This window comes from Aulostomus chinensis, chromosome 7 (assembly GCF_037954235.1).
Source record: "Aulostomus chinensis isolate RoL2024-O1b breed Wild chromosome 7, RoL_Achi_v1.0, whole genome shotgun sequence".
Taxonomy (NCBI): Eukaryota; Metazoa; Chordata; class Actinopteri; order Syngnathiformes; family Aulostomidae; genus Aulostomus; species Aulostomus chinensis.
Genome location: NC_141326.1, coordinates 555,001 through 577,657, shown reverse-complemented (window position 1 = coordinate 577,657; position 22,657 = coordinate 555,001). Strand labels below are relative to the sequence as shown.

General features: G+C 48.8%; 2 protein-coding genes across 12 annotated transcripts in view; both read left to right on the top strand.

Moving 5' to 3' along the window:
• The window catches only part of ppp6r3 (protein phosphatase 6, regulatory subunit 3), a 57,322-nt gene extending 42,706 nt beyond the window's left edge, over window positions 1-14,616 (top strand). For 2 of the 11 annotated variants that reach the window (XM_086207991.1, XM_086207988.1), the window contains exons 17-26: window positions 3,078-3,132; window positions 3,593-3,723; window positions 5,942-6,057; window positions 6,279-6,486; window positions 6,588-6,676; window positions 6,851-7,046; window positions 7,951-7,968; window positions 9,967-10,077; window positions 11,520-11,594; window positions 13,740-14,608. In XM_086207991.1, the coding sequence (XP_086064117.1) occupies window positions 3,078-3,132; window positions 3,593-3,723; window positions 5,942-6,057; window positions 6,279-6,486; window positions 6,588-6,676; window positions 6,851-7,046; window positions 7,951-7,968; window positions 9,967-10,077; window positions 11,520-11,594; window positions 13,740-13,791 (1,051 nt within the window). In that variant the 3' untranslated portion in view covers window positions 13,792-14,608. Of the gene's footprint in view, window positions 1-3,077; window positions 3,133-3,592; window positions 3,724-5,941; window positions 6,058-6,278; window positions 6,487-6,587; window positions 6,677-6,850; window positions 7,047-7,950; window positions 7,969-9,966; window positions 10,078-10,310; window positions 11,595-13,739 lie in introns of those variants that run through there. The other 9 variants (XR_015116887.1, XR_015116888.1, XM_086207985.1 and 6 more) reach the window with 9 other exon arrangements.
• Window positions 14,617-16,163: 1,547 nt separating this feature from the next.
• Window positions 16,164-22,657, top strand: part of tmem170a (transmembrane protein 170A) — an 8,278-nt gene continuing 1,784 nt past the window's right edge. Inside the window, exons 1-3 of the mRNA XM_086207999.1 lie at window positions 16,164-16,834; window positions 21,559-21,729; window positions 22,127-22,657. The exon at window positions 22,127-22,657 is cut by the window's right edge and continues 1,784 nt beyond it. Coding sequence (XP_086064125.1) covers window positions 16,735-16,834; window positions 21,559-21,729; window positions 22,127-22,257 — 402 coding nt within the window. The 5' untranslated portion in view covers window positions 16,164-16,734 and the 3' untranslated portion in view covers window positions 22,258-22,657. The remainder of the gene's footprint in view (window positions 16,835-21,558; window positions 21,730-22,126) is intronic.

Sequence of the window (22,657 nt, the reverse complement as noted above, 5' to 3'; positions counted from 1 at the left end):
ATTTTGCATTTCGGCCAAAAAGTTCAAATTTGGTCTCATCTGACTGGAGCAGCTTCTTCCACATGTTGTCTGTGTCCCCTACATGGCTTCTGGCAAACTGCTGACGGGACTTCTTATGGTTTGGTTTTAATGCCTTCTTGCCATTCTTTTGCAAAGGCCAGATTTGTGCAGTGCAGGACCAGTAGGTGTCCTGTGGACAGATTCCCCACCTGAGCTGTGGGTCTCTGCAGTTTCTCCAGAGTCACCAGGGGCCTCTTGGCTGCATCTCTGATCAGTGCTCTCCTTGTTGGGCCTGTAGGTTCAGGTGGACGGCCGTGTCTTGGTAGGCTTGCAGTTGTGCCATACTCTTTTCATGTCCAGGCGATGGATTGAACAGTGCTCCGTGAGATGTTGAAGGCTTTGGAATTTATTTATTTTTTTTAAACCTCACCCTCCTTCAGACTTCTCCTCAACTTCATCCCTGACCTGTCTGGTGTGTTCCTTGACTAGATCACCCACAGCTGGACACTATTTAGTCATGAGGTCAACCTTCCCTCATTCAGCAACCGTCAGGCAACTTCTGAAGGCAACTGGTTGCCCTCAGAGAAAAGGGGCTGAATACTTTTGCACTCTGCACTTTTCAGTTTTTTTTTGTTTTTTTTTTTAATCATGTATAATTTTCTTTGTACTTTACAAGTACACTGACACTGTCTGCGGGAACACAATGAAGCGATCTAATGTTAAAAAAGAGTAACTCAAAATGCCTGTCATTTGATCTGTTAAACTCCTGCTGCTGCCATATCCCTCTTAGAGTGCTACATACTTTACCGCATGGTTTTTGAGCGACAGAGAACTGGGGCTTTTTCACCTTGTACATTAGAGTTGCATCATTGAGGAGAAATGGGAGGATTTGAACAACCAATACATTTTTAATGGATTCTGAGTGTTACCGTAGAAAACAGCTGGTTTCTCTATCCTTGACTGTTGGTGCACATGAGATTGGTATTTTGTGACTGCTGGGAAAACACTGGTGCACCAGTACAAATGTTCAGGATGATCCTCAAATGCAGAGGAACAGTTCAAAAAAGGTTCTTTTTTTTCACCTAGACCTCCACCATTTGCAGTTTTCACTTTCAAGTCCAGTGTTATTCAATTCCTATTCTATTTTCATACCTCTGCTCTGTAGTTATTATGTTACAATATTGACTTAACTAAAGATCTGTTTGGTTGATTTTGGTCTTAAAACTTTGAATAGCTGGAATAATGTGTAGGATTACACAACACACACACACACACACACACACACACACACACACACACACACTTCTTATATATTGTTCCCTTTAATAAAGAATAATACACAATACCAATAATTGAAGAGATGTTTCATCCCTGCACAGTGACAAGCTAGTGAGTTGTAAGTATTTTACTGAACTGTGATATTGGTGTACTTGAATATGTTCTTTTTCTCATGATTAATGTCTGATTCATCGGTGTCTTCTTCTCAGTGTGCATTCAAGACAACTGGAGAAAACCTGACTTGTCCTATAGGGGTGAAAATCAAGCACCCAAACAAGATGGCTGAATTTACAGTTGCCATCATAGGAGCCTCTGCCGACACCTTAAACAATCTGCACAAGTCTAAATTGTCCCAGTTATCATGAATGCATAGAGTACAAGGGGATGTGGCATTTGATGAAGATTTGCTAAAATTACAGTTCATCTTTACTGTTGGAGAACAGCATGTCACAATTTACTTTAAATTCCAAACCTTTTGTGTAGGTAGGATTGGTTATTGTGTGTGTGACTTGGTGTTGTACAGCTGTGCAATAGTTCAGCACAGCCTTGTTCACTTGTTTCACTCTGGAAAGAGTTCCTGGTGGCCACTGTGCTCTGAACTCAGTCACATAGAAAAATCACAATCAGTTTCATGTCGCTGTGTGTGGGACTAAGAAATGCATCCTCTCCAGTACGGTGCCAGACAGTTATACTGTTCTAAGCCTGTCAGTGTGAGGAACAGCACTTTTAGGGTGTGTAATTTGCCAGTGGCCAGTTGCCCTGTTGGGTTTGATGATGGCTGTTGTGGGGCTGCTGGAAGCTCTGGCTTTGCTCCATGGAGCCATTTCAGAAATATTTGATTCCATCACTCGTGTGGACACAAAAGTTAGGGAAATTGGATCCAGGTTGGAGAAGAATGAGGCTCCCCTGTAAACTAGGTTAAGAAGCTCACCAGTCTGAGTGGCTGGCATCGTCGTCTCTGGGCGTGTCGTCAGTCCCCGCCCATTTCCTTGTTATAACAGCTGAGGGAGCCAGAAACAACAGCGCTTAGTTTAAAATTAGAGATCTGCTTGAACAAATTAATTGTGATTGACAGGTTGGTAAGCCACTTTCAGAACTTTGCATCATAACTCTCACTTTTGCTGCTAGCTAGCTCTTGTCAGGCAGGAGATGGGACACAAAGCCTTGACTTAGATATTGTACTCAGAGCCACACAGTTCAGGATTCCCTCTGATAGCAGGGATGATACTGACCAGGCACAGTAAACATGTCCTGTCATCACAGTCTTTGTCTGCCCACTCTAACCTCTCTGTTAGTGCCACAGTCCCCGGCCTCAGGTCATCAGGCATAATGATTATTGCATTCAGTTGAAGACAGAGAAGGGCCCAATTTTTAGATGGAGGAAAGGGGAAAACTCTTGGATCTGAACATTGGCATTGAATTGATGAAGCTGGAATTTCTGGCTGCTGGACTCTGTCTGTGCTGGAAACCCACTGAAGACATGAGACTGATGGTAGTGATGTGTGACTGATACTAGGACCATGGGCGAGGTCTTCCTTTGATCCCCTCTTGGTGTGAGCACTGTTCCACACAAAAATCCATGTGGAAAAAAAGGTCTTTCAGAAAATGAAACTTCTTGAGCAACATGTGAATGTTTTCCCGAAAATGGCATGAAACAAGTACCTGTTGTAGTTTTCTGGTTAGTATTGAGCGTGGAGTGATACAAGTGTGCATCAGAGCCTGTGACTGACTGTGTTGCCAAACATGTGGATGCTTAACAAGCCTAACTAAACTAATCTCTGTTCTCTTTAACATTGCAGTATTCCATTTGATAGAATATCAGACATCAATTTTTCACTGAATACAAATGAAAGTGTAAGTACTTTGATTACTCATCATCTATTCATACTGTATGTCAAGAAATGAGAGAAGTGAGATTATCATGGAACTAATTGTGTTGTTACATTGATAAAGCATGTCTGAAACTTTGTGATATCACTCTTGACTTTTTGCAGAAACACAAGGAGAAATAAAACAAATATAACAGTAAATGATTGGCAGATAGAGGATATAGAACATAAATATCCATCCTAGCTTGGAGCACAGAAATAAACTTGGGTTGCCTCAAAAAACGTATTAGCATTAAAAAAAACCTCAACATTGGTACAAATGTAAAATGACAAACATTGAAAGGCTTTTATTAGCCTTGAGATTGAAACCTGCGGTGAAGTAGTTGTGTGCTGTGCTACAGAGGTGCCAGGTAAATCCTGAGTCAGGTAGGTGCGTGTCAGGTGTTGGTCTCAAGGGTTTGCTCTGCTCTCTCTGTGTTTCTCAGGCAAACATAGCTTTGTTTGAGGCCCGCTGCAAGGAGAAAATCCAGCAGTTTGAGGATGCTGGCTCAGACGAAGAGGATATCTGGGATGAAAAAGATGTCACATTTGCCCCCGAGGCCCAGAGACGCCCCAGGTCAGATAAACACCAAAACTGGTAGAGAGAGTACGCACGGGTACTAGTACCCTGGTAGAGAGAGTACTCATGGGTAGTGGAACCCTGGTAGAGAGAGTACTCATGGGTAGTGGAACCCTGGTAGAGAGAGTACTCATGGGCACTGGTACCCTGGTAGAGAGAGTACTCATGGGTAGTGGAACCCTGGTAGAGAGAGTACTCATGGGTACTGGTTCCCTGGTAGAGAGTACTCGTGGATAGTGTTACCCTGATAGAAAGAGTACGCATGGATAGTGGTACCCTGATAGAAAGAGTACGCATGGATAGTGGTACCCTGGTAGAGAGAGTACTCATGGGTACTGGTTCCCTGATAGAAAGCGTACGCATGGATAGTGGTTCCCTGGTAGAGAGTACTCATGGGTAGTGATACCCTGGTAGAGAGAGTACTCATGGGTAGTGGTACCCTGGTAGAGAGAGAGCTCATGGGTACTGGTTCCCTGGTAGAGAGAGTACACATGGGTACTGGTTCCCTGGTAGAGAGTACTCATGGGTACTGGTAGCCTGGTAGAGAGTACTCATGGGTAGTGGTACCCTGGTAGAGAGAGTACTCATGGGTAGTGGTACCCTGGTAGAGAGAGTACTCATGGGTACTGGTTCCCTGGTAGAGAGTACTCATGGATAGTGTTACCCTGATAGAAAGAGTACGCATGGATAGTGGTACCCTGGTAGAGAGAGTACTCATGGGTACTGGTTCCCTGATAGAAAGCGTACGCATGGATAGTGGTTCCCTGGTAGAGAGTACTCATGGGTAGTGATACCCTGGTAGAGAGAGTACTCATGGGTAGTGGTACCCTGGTAGAGAGAGAGCTCATGGGTACTGGTTCCCTGGTAGAGAGTACTCATGGGTACTGGTACCCTGGTAGAGAGTACTCATGGGTAGTGGTACCCTGGTAGAGAGAGTACTCATGGGTAGTGGTACCCTGGTAGAGAGAGTACTAATGGGTATTGGTTCCCTGGTAGAGAGTACTCATGGGTACTGGTTCCCTGATAGAAAGAGTACGCATGGATAGTGGTACCCTGGTAGAGAGAGTACTCATGGGTACTGGTTCCCTGATAGAAAGAGTACGCATGGATAGTGGTTCCCTGGTAGAGAGTACTCATGGGTAGTGATACCCTGGTAGAGAGAGTACTCATGGGTAGTGGTACCCTGGTAGAGAGAGAGCTCATGGGTACTGGTTCCCTGGTAGAGAGAGTACTCATGGGTACTGGTTCCCTGGTAGAGAGTACTCATGGGTACTGGTACCCTGATAGAGAGAGTACACATGGATAGTGGAACCCTGGTAGAGAGAGTACTCATGGGCACTGGTACCCTGGTAGAGAGAGTACTCATGGGTAGTGGAACCCTGGTAGAGAGAGTACTCATGGGTACTGGTTCCCTTGTAGAGAGTACTCATGGGTACTGGTTCCCTGATAGAAAGAGTACGCATGGATAGTGGTACCCTGGTAGAGAGAGTACTCATGGGTATTGGTTCCCTGATAGAAAGAGTACGCATGGATAGTGGTTCCCTGGTAGAGAGAGTACTCATGGGTAGTGATACCCTGGTAGAGAGAGTACTCATGGGTAGTGGTACCCTGGTAGAGAGTACTCATGGGTACTGGTTCCCTGATAGAAAGAGTACGCATGGATAGTGGTACCCTGGTAGAGAGCACTCATGGGTAGTGATACCCTGGTAGAGAGAGTACTCATGGGTAGTGTTACCCTGGTAGAGAGTACTCATGGGTAGTGGTACCCTGGTAGAGAGAGTACTCATGGGTAGTGGTACCCTGGTAGAGAGAGTTCTCATGGGTAGTGGTACCCTGGTAGAGAGAGCACTCATGGGTAGTGGTACCCTGGTAGAGAGAGCACTCATGGGTACTGGTACCCTGGTACAGAGAGTACTCTAACCCTTACTGGTGGGTCAGGTCGTACTGGCCGTACTGGTGGATCAGGCCGTACTGGTGGATCAGGCCGTACTAGCCGTTCTGGTGGGTCAGGCCGTACTGGTGGGTCAGGCCGTACTGGTGGATCAGGCGGTACTGGTGGGTCAGGCCGTACTGGTGGATCAGGCCGTTCTGGTGGGTCAGGCCGTACTGGTGGGTCAGGCCGTTCTGGTGGATCAGGCCGTTCTGGTGGGTCAGGCCGTACTGGTGGGTCAGGCAGTAGTGGTGGATAATGGTCTGATGTGTTTGTCCCTGTTAGGAGTTCGGGCAGCACAGACAGCGAGGAGAGCACCGATTCAGAGGAGGAGGACGTGAAAAGAGATGCCTTTGAAGCTTCAAACCCCAGCTCTGACGACAGAATGGAAGTTGACACGGGTTGGTTTTACCAAGAATATCGTCACCACACTCGGTGGCAGCAAAAGCAGATGGACCCAAGCAGAACCATTTCCCTCCTTCTGTTTTTGTTCTTGGATGAGGATTTAATTTAGAATTTGAAGTTTTCGCCCAGTCAAGATTTAGGGTCATGGCTCATTAAGATGATAGTTACATTTATTTTCAGTCCACAAGACCTTGTCAAATTTCATGTTATTTTCCAGGACCAGTGTGGACGGCCACCTTCGATGACATCCCCATGGACACGGGTACCTCTACACCTCCAGCCTCATGCCCCAACAATCCTGCCTCTCCTTTGTCCCCCTCTTCTTCCACAAATGTGCTCCCTGACACTGCATGGAGCTGCTCTGCATCTGCCACCTCCACCTCTGAAACTGGCTGGGCGGATTTCTCTAACTTTCCACCAGTGAGGTTAGTCTTTCTGACCAGCTCTGATTACTTGCTGCCTGCCAATGTGCCTGCGTCAAAAATGGTGCCTCATTATTTGCAGTAATGATATTTTGTCATATCAGTCCCAAAGACCCACTGAGGTGCAACTCTCCTGTCGCTATGGAAACCAGCATAGACCCTCTTGGGGTCAATGCGCCCATGCAGTCAGAAGGTGAGACCCAAGCACACCCACATAAAGAGCTTCCCCGATATTGAAGTATCTGTGGGCCTAAATTTCTCTAGTCATTCACCAACAACATTATCCACATCCTGTATCATTTAATTATATAGAATCTGCTGCTTTCCACATTGTGTGTGATGTCGTACTTGTGTTGACCTTCTCCAGAAAATGATGGCTGGTTGGACACCAATGTGGCCTCTCCTTCCTCCCCCTCCTCAAAGGATTGTGGTAAACTGAAATCAGAAGAGGAAACAGCATGTAATGAAGAGCGCAGCATTACGGAGACGGTCATCAACGGCTCCATGAAAGAGACTGTCAGTCTCACAGTTGACGCCAAGACTGAGACGGCTGTCTTCAAGAGGTTAGCCAAACAGATCACGTGTCCCCGTTAGCCGAGGATCTGGTCCTGGTGGTTAAAACGATGACAGGTCTGAAGCGGGATGGCTGTCAGGATGTGTCTCATGATTTCGTTCACATCTGTTGTCTTACTATTGGTGGCACACTGTCATGGTGGTGCTGTTGACCCGTTCAGGGCTCCAGACAGTGCAGCTCTGACTCTGTCCACTGTGTTGCTTCTTTGCTTGCAATAATTGATTTCACTGTCCAGCTGAGTCACATTTGTGAGAAGTCTCTAATTCAAGTCAGCAGTTTCTACCACAATACAAACAACACAACAGTGTTGCTTTAATTGAATTAAACCCCCAACGCAGTGTCATTGTGCCGCCACTAAAATAGCCCCCCGCTCCTTCGCTCTGGTGAGTTGTCTTTACATTCCGTTGTTATTGTTCTCACAGCCTAGGACTGTGTGGTGGGTAACGCACCGCCAAGCCTGAGTGGTGATAAAATGATATCACACCCACAATGAGTATGAAACAGTGTCTGGTTCTTGTATTTCCTGCCTTCGTCCTAATTCACACGTGTCATTGTGGTAACCAGCACCTGCTTAGGAACACAACAGGGTCAGACAGTTGTTGTGTTGTATGAAAAGTTAAGAAACTGAAGGTTTCCCAACACTGAAAGCTCATCCGTTGTAATCTATCATAACGGAGTTGTTACTGCAGACCCAGTAGCCTTCTGGCCTCAAAGCAGGGGTGTAGTTTAATACATCTTTTGCTGTGACATAGTTGGTTGTCCTCTGTCCTTCTATCCTTCATTGATGCTGCATTATACTGTCTGTCAACTTGTCTAATGAACTGAGTGACATTTACAACTTGAGCTTCCCCTCCTCTCTCTCTTGCTGTGCGTTGTGGTGTGGTCTTCTTCAGAGTGTTGAAATCTTATCGGTATGTACAGCCAATCAGAGATCAGCCTGCAGCCGTGATGTAGTCTTTTTGTCACGTCAACCACCAACTTTTCTTTCCCAATTTTGATCTTCTTTGGTTTCAGCTTCTTGTTTCTGTATTGCATTACCTCCATTTTGCATGTGTTTCTATCAAAGGTGTTGTCCAAGTGCCGTTTACAAGATGAACTCATTTGAGACCAAATGTTTTTTTAGGGTCCTAGTGGATACCAAAAAAATCAAGTTCTCAATCATCTAAATTGTATGCCTGTAAATGTTCTTCAATACAACTTTGACAGATCTTAAAAGTTCTTTAATCTTACTTCTACAAAGTTGCATTAAATTCATTTTTCCTTTAAATTAGAAATGTATATTAATTTGTGGAAATTTCACCCCTCTGTGACAGAACTGCAAAAAATGTAACGTTTCTGTCGTTTGTGTTGTTGTCACTTTCATCACATTGCCAAGAAAATTTAATATGAAGATGAACAATTCTTATAAGCAATATCTTCTCCACGCTGGCTGCAAACTTAATCTCATGTTAAATCAAAGTGAGCGTTCTGTAACATGCACATACACATTACTGATGTCATCAGCACTTACACGTGTAGTAGAATTAGTCTGACCCTTTGAGAGTCTTCATCCTCATGAACTCTCAATTGATGAAGTGACACGTTGCCAAATTTGGGCTGTTGTTGACAGGGATTAGGGGCTCTGACTGTCTGGTGACCAGAGGCTGAAAGCAGATACAGAGTGCTTGCAATCTCTGATGGCAGGAGATTGCCAAGAGATGACATCGGAGATGTGAGCTCCTGCTGTACCAGCTAAGCTAACTAGCAGCTAGCTAACTAGACTCTAGCTGGCAGTCGTGAGCGCCCAGAGCCAAGTGTCCCCAGCCGACGGCTTCCATGAACTGGGCTATTAGAGAGAGTCGCCGAGATGAGAGACCACAGATTAACTGTGGAAACAAATGCAGCACTGCTGTTGTCCTCTCACCAGAAATAACGTGACTACATTTGAGTGTAGCCGGCCAGCTAAGCAGTACTACCATTGTTACTACCCACTCACTCATATTTCCATGTACTATGTTGTTGCAGTTATTCAAGGGAAGGTTTTCTCATGGGTTCTACACGGTACTCTACTGCAGCAGTGTGTCCTCCTGCTACTGTGGTCCAGCTCTGCTGACCGCAACATGAACTCACGTCACCGGGTGGCGTGGATGTAGCAGCAGATACATGTTCATATTTAACTCCATCCCTCCACACTTCACCTTCTTACTGAGGCACACAAAGACAGGCAGTGAATACTATCAGTACTGGTTACACAGGTAATTCACAAATATCACTGGACAGTACCCAGCAACACGTGTTCCAGCTTGCATGTATCCACGTCTGGCCTTCACCAGGCTTGTTGTCAGTATGAACATGTAATATCAAAAGAGGAAAACTGAGGAAAACCTAAAGCGTCTGGATTATCTTTATGTGCAACTACAGACTGTAATATGGTTTAAAGCATAGCAGCGTGATTCATGACACTGACAGTTTTTGTGTAGCAGCGCCAGTTGTGGGTGTTTGTGGGTGTTTTGCTTTGATTGAGGCCTCATCAGGATAATTGGTGGTTCTCTGAGACAAAGCAAGACTGACGGCTTGCACAATCAATTTTGGCTTAATCTGTGCGCTAATCAATTTGTAGGCCTGCCTGCTAATTACTGGCCCCACCACAGGAAAATAACCAAGAATATCCTAATAAAACGGGAAAAAGAGATGACTTTCTCCATTTGCTGTACATTTTGATGCTTCTGTGTACTGTTCTCAAGTTCTCCCATTTCAACACCTCACCTCCATCCCTTGTTTTACTGTGTCAGTTCAGCATGCATCACTGGTTACGTCTCTGTGTGGTCTCTGTGTTCTTGTGGCTCACGTTTTGGGACAAATCACCTCATTCAGTATTAATTTGTATTTGTGTGTGTGTGTGTGTGTGTGTGTGTGTGTGTTTGTTTCAGTGATGAAGAGAAGAGTGGGTCTTCCTCAGAGACATGCTCAGTAGGGGATTGTCAGGATTTGGGGAGAACAGGCATCAACAGCTCAGCTGCAGCCTGCTGTCCTAAAACAGGGTCAGACACACACACACACACACACACACACACACACACACACACACACACACACACACGTGTCCTGGCTCTTGTAATATACAAGACAAATCCTAATGTCATGTTCAGTGGTCACATGACACCTGGATACCAAAATGTGTGTTGGCAATAGAGCTCAACAGGGACTGCCCACCTTCATCGCACCTCCAGTTCTGAAAGTAAATTCTTGTTCTTTTTGTCGATTGATGGTGCAGCAAATCTTCAAAGAGGAGTTTTAAACATCGAACCAAGGCCATCGGCGAGCAGAAGGCGGCACCAATCACAGACTTTCTTGATACTCGTTAAATTTAGCTGGTGCTGAACCTCCTATTGAACTTCTCTGGCTGGACTTAAGGTAGGTCAGTGGTCACAGTTGCACCAGACAAGTGGCTGATGGTGTTGCCGTTGCGCGTTCTGTGGTCTACATGCACCTCACAGAAAGGTAACAGCTGGAGGGGCAGCGGTTACGTCACCACCATCACGGCCCAGATCTCCACGTCAAGATGTGAGTGAGCCGGGACAGCAAGGCTAACTTCTTTGCACATTTTGAAACGAAAGTATTGGTGGAATCGATGGCATTTTTCACTCAGATTTCATGCGTACAGTGGTTTACGCTACAACAGCTTTCTTAAAAGTACCAATTGCAGTATATCGCCCTGTTCACAGTATTGCATTTTATGGTATCCTAGCCCCACTGTTGCGATAAATATCATATATATAATAATAATAATAATAATAATAATAACATGCAGCCCTCATGTGTAGCTTGACCTGGAGAGAAGAGCGCAGCGCTGGTTTTGCCTCTTCACTTCAAACACAGCCACATCTGTTAAAACCATCCAGCCGGTCTCTGCCACCCATGCAGCAGCTCCAGAGCGCCGTCCATACGAGTGGCGGTCTAAACTCCTCTTAGGAAAAATGCAGAACACTGCTCCAAGACTGAAAGATTCAAACCGATTGTTGGAATTTATAAATGACTTTTGAAAGGGAAGAGACTCTAACATGAATCTGAGTTTTCTGTTCTTTCTCCCGACATGTTGGTTGTCACTCAGGGTGTAAGGGCCTGGTCACGGCCGCTCTCAGCTGTGATATTTATATTTGCTTTTTTTCTTTTGTAAGGCCTAATTTGATTTAAAAATGACTTAATTTAGGTGTCATTCACGTCTAATGTATCTGTTGAGAACTTAACCTCACCCTGTGACTGTGTAGCCTCGGAGCTCTTCCAGTGGCTCTTGCGTTGCTACAGCAGAGTTGAATGTCTGCCACCAGCAAAACAAATGTTGCAGAGGTGCAGTCACATCCGTGTGTCTCCGTGATGTTTAACATATTCATGTACTATCGCTCTTTTTGTGAGAATATGATACAAGATGCTGTTGATGCTGTGTCGGTGACATTGTGTGGCCCTTGTATCTGTGTCCTGTCAGCAGTGAGAAGTGTCGTCCCACCGCGGAGGTTCCCAACGGTCCTCCAGAGGAAATGTCCGCCATCGAGGAGCCCAAGTAAGTCTAATAATCTGTCTCTCTCAAAACTGCGGTGCATAGTGACCCATTCCTGGATACTGCATTTCCCTGATACATTTACTTAGGGAAAAACGTCTCTTCAATTCAAGTTGAGCTCTTCACATGTTCTTTAAGAACAGCTTAAACATAACTCACCAACATACAAAAATCATTTTGACTCTGTGTAAAGTCTTAAGCCCTCTTTTGAGCAACACTCCACCAGCCACTTAATTTGAATAAATGTAAAGTAGGCTTGTAGATGTCTGAGACAGAAGTGGTTGTGTGACTGTGAATCTGGTTCTGAGGTCCCCGTGAGGTCACCTGATGAACCAGTACCACTGTCCTGGTTTGAACGATTCTACATGAGCTGATAAGTGTCCCTTTGTAGGCACTTCAGAGAATGAAGAGGTTCTGTTGTGAGAGGAACAATGATGTCCGGGACAAGACCAGATTCAGGGGCTCAGCTTGCTTTATTCACACTGCATGTTCTCCACTACCTCACGCTCGACTGAACACAGCACTTTCCTGCTGTGCTGTGTCGAACAGAGGAAAGTGATTTGTCATTTAGTGAGAAATTAATGGACAAAGGGTCATCAATCAGTCACTCTGTGGAGACCTTTTCATACACATAACACACTGCACCTAACTAAAATTGAACCTCATGTCCATGACTAAGAAGGACCGAAATGGAGAGTTATGTCCATTTTGGTCCTGAGGACATCCATAATCTTGAGCAGGACTGCCTCGGCACTGACTCCCTGATGGGGGTTGACCGGTGCCACTGTGTCGAATGTCTTGAAGAACAGATTCAGCTCGTTGCCCCTGTCCCTGCTGCCCTGAGGTCTGTAGCCGGTGATGGTGTCCATGCCGCTCCGGACTTCCCGCATGTTATTTGTCTGGAGTTTGGACTCCAGCTTCCTCCTGTAGTTCTCCTTGGCCTCCCTGATTTCTAGCTCCAGGGCCCCCTGAATGGTCCTCAGCTCCTCCCTGTTGCCATCTCTGACTGCCCACTTCTCATCAACAGTTGGAGAGAGAATTTCCCTTTGTTGTGCATCATTGTGGCAGAGTGAGCTTGTGCTTGTTGAACACCATGCAGATGGGGAGTTGTTCGTAGGAAAGTTGGTAATTACTCATCGATTCTTTCTCCATCTCTCTTCCATTGTTTAATTTCTCCATTTCTCTGTGGAGGACTCAGGTTCCCGCTGACCTCTTCAGCTTCAAGGCTTGATTACCGACAACGAAATCACCAGAGGACAGTCAGTCTGCAGTGTTCCTACCAGCACAGGAAGACTTGAAGCCACTTCAGTTGTAGGATCGCGTGTCTTGTCCACTGGAACATTGGTCGTAAAGAGATCAGAGACGCTTCCATCCAGACCAGAGGACACTGTGAAATGTGAGGGGGTCCGAGGCGGTCTAGGTTACAGGGAGGCCGGATGTTGTTGGGAGGTCCGAGGCGGTCAAGGTTACAGGGAGGTCCGAGGCAGTCAAGGTTACAGGGAGGTCCGAGGTGGTCTAGGTTACAGGCAGGCTGGATGTTGTTAGGAGGTCCAAGGCGGTCTAGGTTACAGGCAGGCCGGATATTGTTGGGAGGTCCGAGGCGGTCTAGGTTACAGGGAGGCCAGATGTTGTTAGGAGGTCCGAGGCAGTCAAGGTTACAGGGAGGTCCAAGGCGGTCTAGGTTACAGGCAGGCCGGATATTGTTGGGAGGTCCGAGGCGGTCTAGGTTACAGGCAGGCCGGATATTGTTGGGAGGTCCAAGGCGGTCTAGGTTACAGGCAGGCCGGATATTGTTGGGAGGTCCGAGGCGGTCTAGGTTACAGGGAGGCCAGATGTTGTTAGGAGGTCCGAGGCGGTCTGAGATGAGAGGGTCCTGGATCAAATGGGACCGTAGTCGATCACGTGAGTGTGGATGAGCAGGAGGAAGATCTTTCAAGCAGGTCCTGAGTTGAGGAACTTTTCCTTGAAGCATTTGGACCAAAAGGTGGTGGAGAAAACACAAACCTGCTGGTTCTGTATTCCCTGCTCTCAACACAGGGTGGTAGAACCTTGTCATTCCAAGCAGAACAGTCGTACCAGTAGGTTGACCCAATGGTTCCATAGTTCTTCTCCAAATGACCTACGTCTGGTCTGTGCTCGTCTCCCCAGACTGGACCAGACAGACGTGTCGTCAGAACCTGCTGTAAACGGGCCAGCGTGAGGGTTAGCTCACGGCTAACCTGTGTTGCCATTCAGGGGCTTGGTCCTGGCCAATCAGCAGAGGCCACTGCTCCAAGCTGCACCAGTCACAACCCCCCACTAGGACCAGCAATATTCCCATCGGCTCATCATGGACAGCGGACGGACGGCAGGTGTACAGACGGACGATGAACTGAACGGAGAGACGCACTCAAGTGATCCAGAATGATTTTCCTGTTCCTGTTTATATACTTTTGTTCTTATGAGGTGATCTGCAACTGATATCTTGCCACTCAAAATTAACTAGTAACGTTGCTATAGTTAAAGAAATGATTGTATGAATAAAATATTTTATAAAAGAAATGTATAGAGAAAATGAGATGAATTCCCACGGCGGCCCGGTTCCTCCTAACTGCTCCACCACCACTGCTCCTGTGGTGCTGTTGGTGTCATCTGCAAATGGTTCTCTTCTGGCATTGTTCTGCTCCAGGATTTGTCGAGCCTTTTTCAAATGATTTTATTTTTTATTTATTGTGGAAGAAAGAGAGAGGATAGTTACCGTGGTAACTCTGAATTGGCAGCACAGACCAAGGAAGGGCTCAGGAGTGCAGGTAGACCAGGAGGGGGAGCCCGCCTCAGCCACCGCAGGTCCACCAAGTATCTCCAGGGATTTTTATCTCCATCTATTTTTTAATTGTTCCTTTCCTTAATTTGGTGTGGGCGGAGTCAGACATGCTACCACTGCAGCTAGCAGGATTCAGCAGGCTGGCTTGTGTAGGGTTTGGTGCCCTTATTTATGAAGTATCATAAAAGTATACAACAGTTGACCAGAGCGTGGGCCTTGAGACCTTTCTGTTCTTTTTGTTGGTTGGGGGGGGGGGGGGGGGGGCTGGCCTGGTCCTGGTCCTGGTCCTGGTCCTCCCTGGTTTGTTTCTGGTAGTGCTGCTGGTACTCTCGCAGCTGTTGACCCATTCTGAACCGATTCTTCAGAACCACAATCCTTTTTCTCAGACCTTTTCGGGTGTCACGTGTTGGGTGACGTCACATGTAACTCGAAGCAGCAGCACTCTGAGGGAGTGCAGGAGCCGATTTAGAATGATAGCAGGATAATAAAGTCCGGCGTGTTGTTCCGGTTCCCCGTGTAGTTTCTGTATATATTCAGTGGTTCCACCTCAACGCTTTGCTTTCCTCCCTCAAAACTGACAAAACCCCAGCAGTTGATCCCTGACATCTCTACATCCGTGTTTAGGAACTGCCTGACCCGATGCAGGGTTCCGGTTCGGTGCTCGTAAGTGCTGGAAAGGGCGTCGGGCTCCACAGGCCCAACTGTGGCTCCAGCCTCACGCCACTGGCCAAGGACCCTCGGGCACCCTGCTTCTGTAATGTGAGACGCTTCAATGAGCGCTGGGTCACATGACCCTGCAGGAGACGCCGGTACCTACCAGCTCGGAGCTCAGAACCCGGGTGAGGCTCCACGGAGGAATGAAAGCTTGGTAACCGATGTGAGTTTTTCAGCCGTCGGGAGTTCAGCGGCGGTGCTCTGGCGGCTCAGCCGGTATCGAGTTCTTGAAGCAGGCTGAAGCTGCGGTGCTGTCCAGTGGGTTGTTGCTCTGAGCGAAGCTGGCATCGCCTCCACATCAGCGGCACGGAGCTGTCACCAGTTGCTGGGTCACCGTCATCGGGGTTTAATCTGGCAGGCTCCGACAGCCTGTTCCTGCCGCCCGGGCTCAGCAGGCCAGAATCGTCAGCCACCGACGCTCACCTGGAAAACAACACTTTTAACATGTCTGGTTTGTCATTGCGTGTCACGTGTCCTAGGGGAAAGTTCAGGTAAATTCATGGGGACGGCCCAAACGAGTTGCTGACTCGGGTTCTGTTCAGCGAAGGAGGCGAGGGGAGGGACAGCAGGTCCCGCATGACTCAGACGTCAGGTGATTTCTGACATCACCACCGGACCTGAGTGCGAACAGTCGACGAAAGTATGACGGAGGTGATGTCAGGACGCGGAGGCAGCTGAAGAGTCCAGGCGGCGTAAAACTGTTAAAACCACGGTTCCAGGAGGTGGCGGCATTGGCTTATTAGCAACTTTGCCTACCGCCATTACGACTCAAAGAAGAAGAACCGGCCAATGGGGGACCTCTGATCCGGAACAAAGCCCGCTCCATTCTCTACAAATACGAATCGCTTTTTGCAGGTAGATAAATCTGTTGTGACCGAGGAGACGTGTGAGTCAAAGCGTCTGAGGAGGAACTCTACAGGTGTGCCTCTGATGACACGGACTCATGCTGACGTGCAGATGTTCAGATTTGTCCATTCTGTGATGCAGGTGTGCAGATGTGTTTTGTCCCATCTTTGCTGCAGTATTTGGAGCAAAAAGTGAGAGCAGGAATTTCTTGGTTAGTAACAGAGGGTTTGTGGGCGTGTGACGAAGAGTCTGAGAAGGCGTCGCCGCTGAATTGTCATTTCAGGTGTACAGCTCCTCCTCCGGGACTTCGACTTTACTGGTCCACACTGGTAACTTTTCTTTTGGATGGAAAGTCCCTGTCACACCGCTCAGTGTTACGCACCAAATACGCCTCCGTAGCCAAAGACGAAACGTATTACGTGCTGGTTCCCGAGGCGCGTTCACGGCTCAGCAACACATTACTCAACATTCCGCCTTTATTCCAGGATTGTGACGGTTTCCAAAACACGCTTGACCCGCGACTGCATCCCTGGGTTGTGTTGGCCAGTTCAGGAGCTGGTTCCGACCCGTCCCGTGGTTCTGGGATTGACCTGATGAGACGTTTGCACCACCTGACAGACATAGTTCAGGGATGAACGTTGGTGACGTCAGAACAATTTGTGTTGACAGCCCGATGCTGGCGAGCCCGACGCCAGCCGGACTAATCCCTCTCAGGTTCTCATGGTTGTACTCGGCCTCTCAGGTCCTCGCAGTACAGAGCACCGAGTACCAGCGTGAGACATGCTGGACAAGCACAGCGAGGCGGGCTTCGTCCAACAAGTGTTCGGGTTGAAAAACGGCAGCCACCGGGGAAACGACACGTACCTCAGCGACTTCTCAGGTGGGCTAATGCTTGCTAGCGTGTTTCCGGTTATCAGCCAAGATACTCGCTCGGATGTTAGATGCGGTCACTGGTGTCAGATGCGTCCCACTTCGAGGAACCCGGGACACTCACCGGAGACGTGTGTCCTCAAACGGAAGTAGCTTAACCCTCGGTGCGGTATAGCTAGCTAAGTGGCTAAGCAGTTAGCCAGCAGCTCGTCTGGTGGCTAGGTGGCGGTCATCGTGTAATACTCACACTGTAAGCAGCTGAGAGAAGTTTTACTGCTCATGTTGAGTATAATCACATCCACCAAACTACAACATGACAGATACACGTGACCAGGTAGTACTCATGTACCTGCACTTCATCCAGAGGGTTGAGTGCTGTCCCAGTCCAGTGAGCATGTTGGCTAATGGCTGAGTTTGGTGGTGTAATTGTACTCAGGACCTGAGGGTCACAGGTTCAATCCCCAGGACCAGCCGGATGAAGCGTCTCAGTGGCCCACCCTCATTGTGCCACTGAGCTGCCCTTGAGCAAGGCCTCTTAGCCACGCTGCCCCAGTGGTGGCCTGCAGATGAGACTGGTTGTACTGGCCAGCTTCTAGGTGTCTGAAAGCAACCGAACCAAGAGAGAAACATCAAGTTAAACAAACATAAACAATTAAAGCTGCAAGCAGCGTTGTGAGGGCCTGAGCCCTGGCCTGAACCCCAGGGTGTCCTGGTCCAGTGTGGAGGCCTTGTAGTTGAGGAGTTAGAAGCCTGAGTCTGATCAGAGAGTGAGAGCAGAGCTGAGAGCTGGCCCTTTAAGAACCCCTCCCCCACTGCTCTGTCTCTGATCTGTGCTAGAGTGAGAGCAGAGCTGAGAGCTGGCCCTTTAAGAACCCCTCCCCCACTGCTCTGTCTCTGATCTGTGCTAGAGTGGAGAGCAGAGCTGAGAGCTGGCCCTTTAAGAACCCCTCCCCCACTGCTCTGTCTTTGATCTGTGCTAGAGTGAGAGCAGAGCTGAGAGCTGGCCCTTTAAGAACCCCTCCCCCACTGCTCTGTCTTTGATCTGTGCTAGAGTGAGAGCAGAGCTGAGAGCTGGCCCTTTAAGAACCCCTCCCCACTGCTCTGTCTCTGATCTGTGCTAGAGTGAGAGCAGAGCTGAGAGCTGGCCCTTTAAGAACCCCTCCCCCACTGCTCTGTCTTTGATCTGTGCTAGAGAGAGAGCAGAGCTGAGAGCTGGCCCTTTAAGAACCCCTCCCCCACTGCTCTGTCTCTGATCTGTGCTGGAGTGAGAGCAGAGCTGAGAGCTGGCCCTTTAAGAACCCCTCCCCACTGCTCTGTCTTTGATCTGTGCTAGAGTGAGAGCAGAGCTGAGAGCTGGCCCTTTAAGAACCCCTCCCCCACTGCTCTGTCTCTGATCTGTGCTAGAGTGGAGAGCAGAGCTGAGAGCTGGCCCTTTAAGAACCCCTCCCCCACTGCTCTGTCTTTGATCTGTGCTAGAGTGAGAGCAGAGCTGAGAGCTGGCCCTTTAAGAACCCCTCCCCCACTGCTCTGTCTCTGATCTGTGCTAGAGTGAGAGCAGAGCTGAGAGCTGGCCCTTTAAGAACCCCTCCCCACTGCTCTGTCTCTGATCTGTGCTAGAGTGAGAGCAGAGCTGAGAGCTGGCCCTTTAAGAACCCCTCCCCCACTGCTCTGTCTTTGATCTGTGCTAGAGTGAGAGCAGAGCTGAGAGCTGGCCCTTTAAGAACCCCTCCCCCACTGCTCTGTCTCTGATCTGTGCTAGAGTGAGAGCAGAGCTGAGAGCTGGCCCTTTAAGAACCCCTCCCCACTGCTCTGTCTTTGATCTGTGCTAGAGTGAGAGCAGAGCTGAGAGCTGGCCCTTTAAGAACCCCTCCCCACTGCTCTGTCTTTGATCTGTGCTAGAGTGAGAGCAGAGCTGAGAGCTGGCCCTTTAAGAACCCCTCCCCCACTGCTCTGTCTTTGATCTGTGCTAGAGTGAGAGCAGAGCTGAGAGCTGGCCCTTTAAGAACCCCTCCCCCACTGCTCTGTCTTTGATCTGTGCTAGAGTGAGAGCAGAGCTGAGAGCTGGCCCTTTAAGAACCCCTCCCCCACTGCTCTGTCTCTGATCTGTGCTAGAGTGAGAGCAGAGCTGAGAGCTGGCCCTTTAAGAACCCCTCCCCCACTGCTCTGTCTCTGATCTGTGCTAGAGTGAGAGCAGAGCTGAGAGCTGGCCCTTTAAGAACCCCTCCCCCACTGCTCTGTCTCTGATCTGTGCTAGAGTGGAGAGCAGAGCTGAGAGCTGGCCCTTTAAGAACCCCTCCCCCACTGCTCTGTCTTTGATCTGTGCTAGAGTGAGAGCAGAGCTGAGAGCTGGCCCTTTAAGAACCCCTCCCCCACTGCTCTGTCTCTGATCTGTGCTAGAGTGAGAGCAGAGCTGAGAGCTGGCCCTTTAAGAACCCCTCCCCACTGCTCTGTCTCTGATCTGTGCTAGAGTGAGAGCAGAGCTGAGAGCTGGCCCTTTAAGAACCCCTCCCCCACTGCTCTGTCTTTGATCTGTGCTAGAGTGAGAGCAGAGCTGAGAGCTGGCCCTTTAAGAACCCCTCCCCCACTGCTCTGTCTCTGATCTGTGCTAGAGTGAGAGCAGAGCTGAGAGCTGGCCCTTTAAGAACCCCTCCCCACTGCTCTGTCTTTGATCTGTGCTAGAGTGAGAGCAGAGCTGAGAGCTGGCCCTTTAAGAACCCCTCCCCACTGCTCTGTCTTTGATCTGTGCTAGAGTGAGAGCAGAGCTGAGAGCTGGCCCTTTAAGAACCCCTCCCCCACTGCTCTGTCTTTGATCTGTGCTAGAGTGAGAGCAGAGCTGAGAGCTGGCCCTTTAAGAACCCCTCCCCCACTGCTCTGTCTTTGATCTGTGCTAGAGTGAGAGCAGAGCTGAGAGCTGGCCCTTTAAGAACCCCTCCCCCACTGCTCTGTCTCTGATCTGTGCTAGAGTGAGAGCAGAGCTGAGAGCTGGCCCTTTAAGAACCCCTCCCCCACTGCTCTGTCTCTGATCTGTGCTAGAGTGAGAGCAGAGCTGAGAGCTGGCCCTTTAAGAACCCCTCCCCCACTGCTCTGTCTCTGATCTGTGCTAGAGTGGAGAGCAGAGCTGAGAGCTGGCCCTTTAAGAACCCCTCCCCCACTGCTCTGTCTTTGATCTGTGCTAGAGTGAGAGCAGAGCTGAGAGCTGGCCCTTTAAGAACCCCTCCCCCACTGCTCTGTCTCTGATCTGTGCTAGAGTGAGAGCAGAGCTGAGAGCTGGCCCTTTAAGAACCCCTCCCCACTGCTCTGTCTCTGATCTGTGCTAGAGTGAGAGCAGAGCTGAGAGCTGGCCCTTTAAGAACCCCTCCCCCACTGCTCTGTCTTTGATCTGTGCTAGAGTGAGAGCAGAGCTGAGAGCTGGCCCTTTAAGAACCCCTCCCCCACTGCTCTGTCTCTGATCTGTGCTAGAGTGAGAGCAGAGCTGAGAGCTGGCCCTTTAAGAACCCCTCCCCACTGCTCTGTCTTTGATCTGTGCTAGAGTGAGAGCAGAGCTGAGAGCTGGCCCTTTAAGAACCCCTCCCCACTGCTCTGTCTTTGATCTGTGCTAGAGTGAGAGCAGAGCTGAGAGCTGGCCCTTTAAGAACCCCTCCCCCACTGCTCTGTCTTTGATCTGTGCTAGAGTGAGAGCAGAGCTGAGAGCTGGCCCTTTAAGAACCCCTCCCCCACTGCTCTGTCTTTGATCTGTGCTAGAGTGAGAGCAGAGCTGAGAGCTGGCCCTTTAAGAACCCCTCCCCCACTGCTCTGTCTCTGATCTGTGCTAGAGTGAGAGCAGAGCTGAGAGCTGGCCCTTTAAGAACCCCTCCCCCACTGCTCTGTCTCTGATCTGTGCTAGAGTGGAGAGAGAGGAGGAGCACCAGGACTGGAGTGGGACAAGAGGAAGAAGTCGGCATACGCTGGTCCAGAGGGACACAGAACACCATGTTCTTGGAGGGGTTTTTGTCAGGAATGCAGTGGTGTGGTTGGTAGAGCTGTGGGATGGATGGTGTAGACGTGAGAAGCGTTTGTTTGACAGTATGAACCTGAGAGGACACCGTCTCCCCGTAGGCTTCCATTGGAAGGTGAAACGTGTCTCCCCCACTTTGACGGCTTGTAAAATCCAAATCCAGTAATTCAGATAAAAACTTTTAATAATAATAATCAGCACAGTTGGGAGAGTAATGTGTGAAAGTGTGGAAGCGATAGCATTAATGCCCTAGGAGGAGATAGATTTTGTTTGGGCGCAAAATTGTCCAAAGTTGGACACTCATGTCCAAATTGTGGACGTCCTGTTAGAGTGAGGTCAGGGGTGTCTGCGTATGGTTTGTCCGTCTTGATGAGACGAATAAAATGGTGTTGGTCCCATGTCAGTAGGACATTCCCACAGGCCGTGGCGGTTTTTTTTTGTGTATCTAGGTGGCGCTATTGAGTAGAGCGCTGTTTTTTTTGTTGTTAAATATAGAGTTGTTTGCCACAGCCAATGTGAGTACCAAATTTGGTGAGTTTTTGAAGGTGTTTAGGGGGTGAAATGAAGCTGTGAAGTGGCGAGTGTGTGGAGCAAACACTAGAGGGCCTGTCCTCCGGGCTCAGGCCCTAAAGAAGTGCATGAGAACCTTGCACAGTGTAGCCATGTTGAATGTCCCACCATTAGTAGTCGTAGTACGCTAGTAGTACTCTGTTGACTGGGGTGGATGCCGGTGTGTCCAGAGATGTGGTATGGCGTGTTCCTGTGGGCGGCGGTCTCGTCCCTGGTCTTCCACTTGCCTGCTGCTCTGCTCTCCCTCGCCACGCTACGGCAGCACAAGATGGCCCGCTTCATGCCCATCGCCATCCTGCTCATGGGCATCCTGGGACCAGTGTGTGGGGGGGTGCTCACCAGTAAGTTGTGTGTGTGTGTGTTCTTGTACTTGCTACATAGGAGGACTAGAATATGTGTTTCACCAACAGAGTGAGGACATTTAAGGTGGTCCTCTAAATGAGAAGAGGTGGACCACCTTAAATGTCAGTCCAGTCTCAGGAAGGTTTTACTCCCACAGGTCTGTAGTAGAACCATCCAGCAGAACACTACTGCAAGCAGACTCGTAGTAATAGTACATGTTATGGTCAAGTAGCCACAGGACCTGAGACTAGTACTGTTGTATGAGTACTACTCATGACAAATTCAAGTACAGAGCATTTTGCCAGAGTTCATAAATATTCAATATGTCACGTCTGATGGTAAAGCGTGTGTGTGTGTGTGTGTGTGTGTGTGTGTGTGTGTGTGTGTGTGTGTCAGGTGCAGCCATCGCTGGAGTGTATAAAGCAGCAGGGAAGAGGATGATCTCTCTGGAGGCTCTAGTTTTTGGGGTGGGACAGTCCTTCTGTGTGCTCATCATCTCCTTCCTGCGGGTCCTTGCCACCCTCTAGCATTGCTGAGCCCACCTGACCCACGCTGACCAATCAGGAGGGAGCTGTGATATCATCACTTGCTGATGGACCTGGACCAGGAACAGGTCGATCCTGCATCCCATGGACATAGCAAGAGTTCCAGCGTGTGTGTGTGTGTGAGTGAGTGAGCTGACACTAACCTTTCTCAGGAGGTGTGTGTGTGTTTGTGTGTGTGTGTGTGTGTGTGTGTGTGTGTGTGTGAGAGAGAGAGAGCTGCTGATAGAGGACTATCATGGTTATATGCAAAAGTCTGGTGTATTTTTTATTGAGGCCTTAATTTCTATGTTCCAACCTCCAGAGTGTGTGTGTGTGTGTGTGTGTGTGTGTTAACCACCGACAGGCAAATGTAGCATGATGGGTGGCGGAGGGCGGCGGGTCA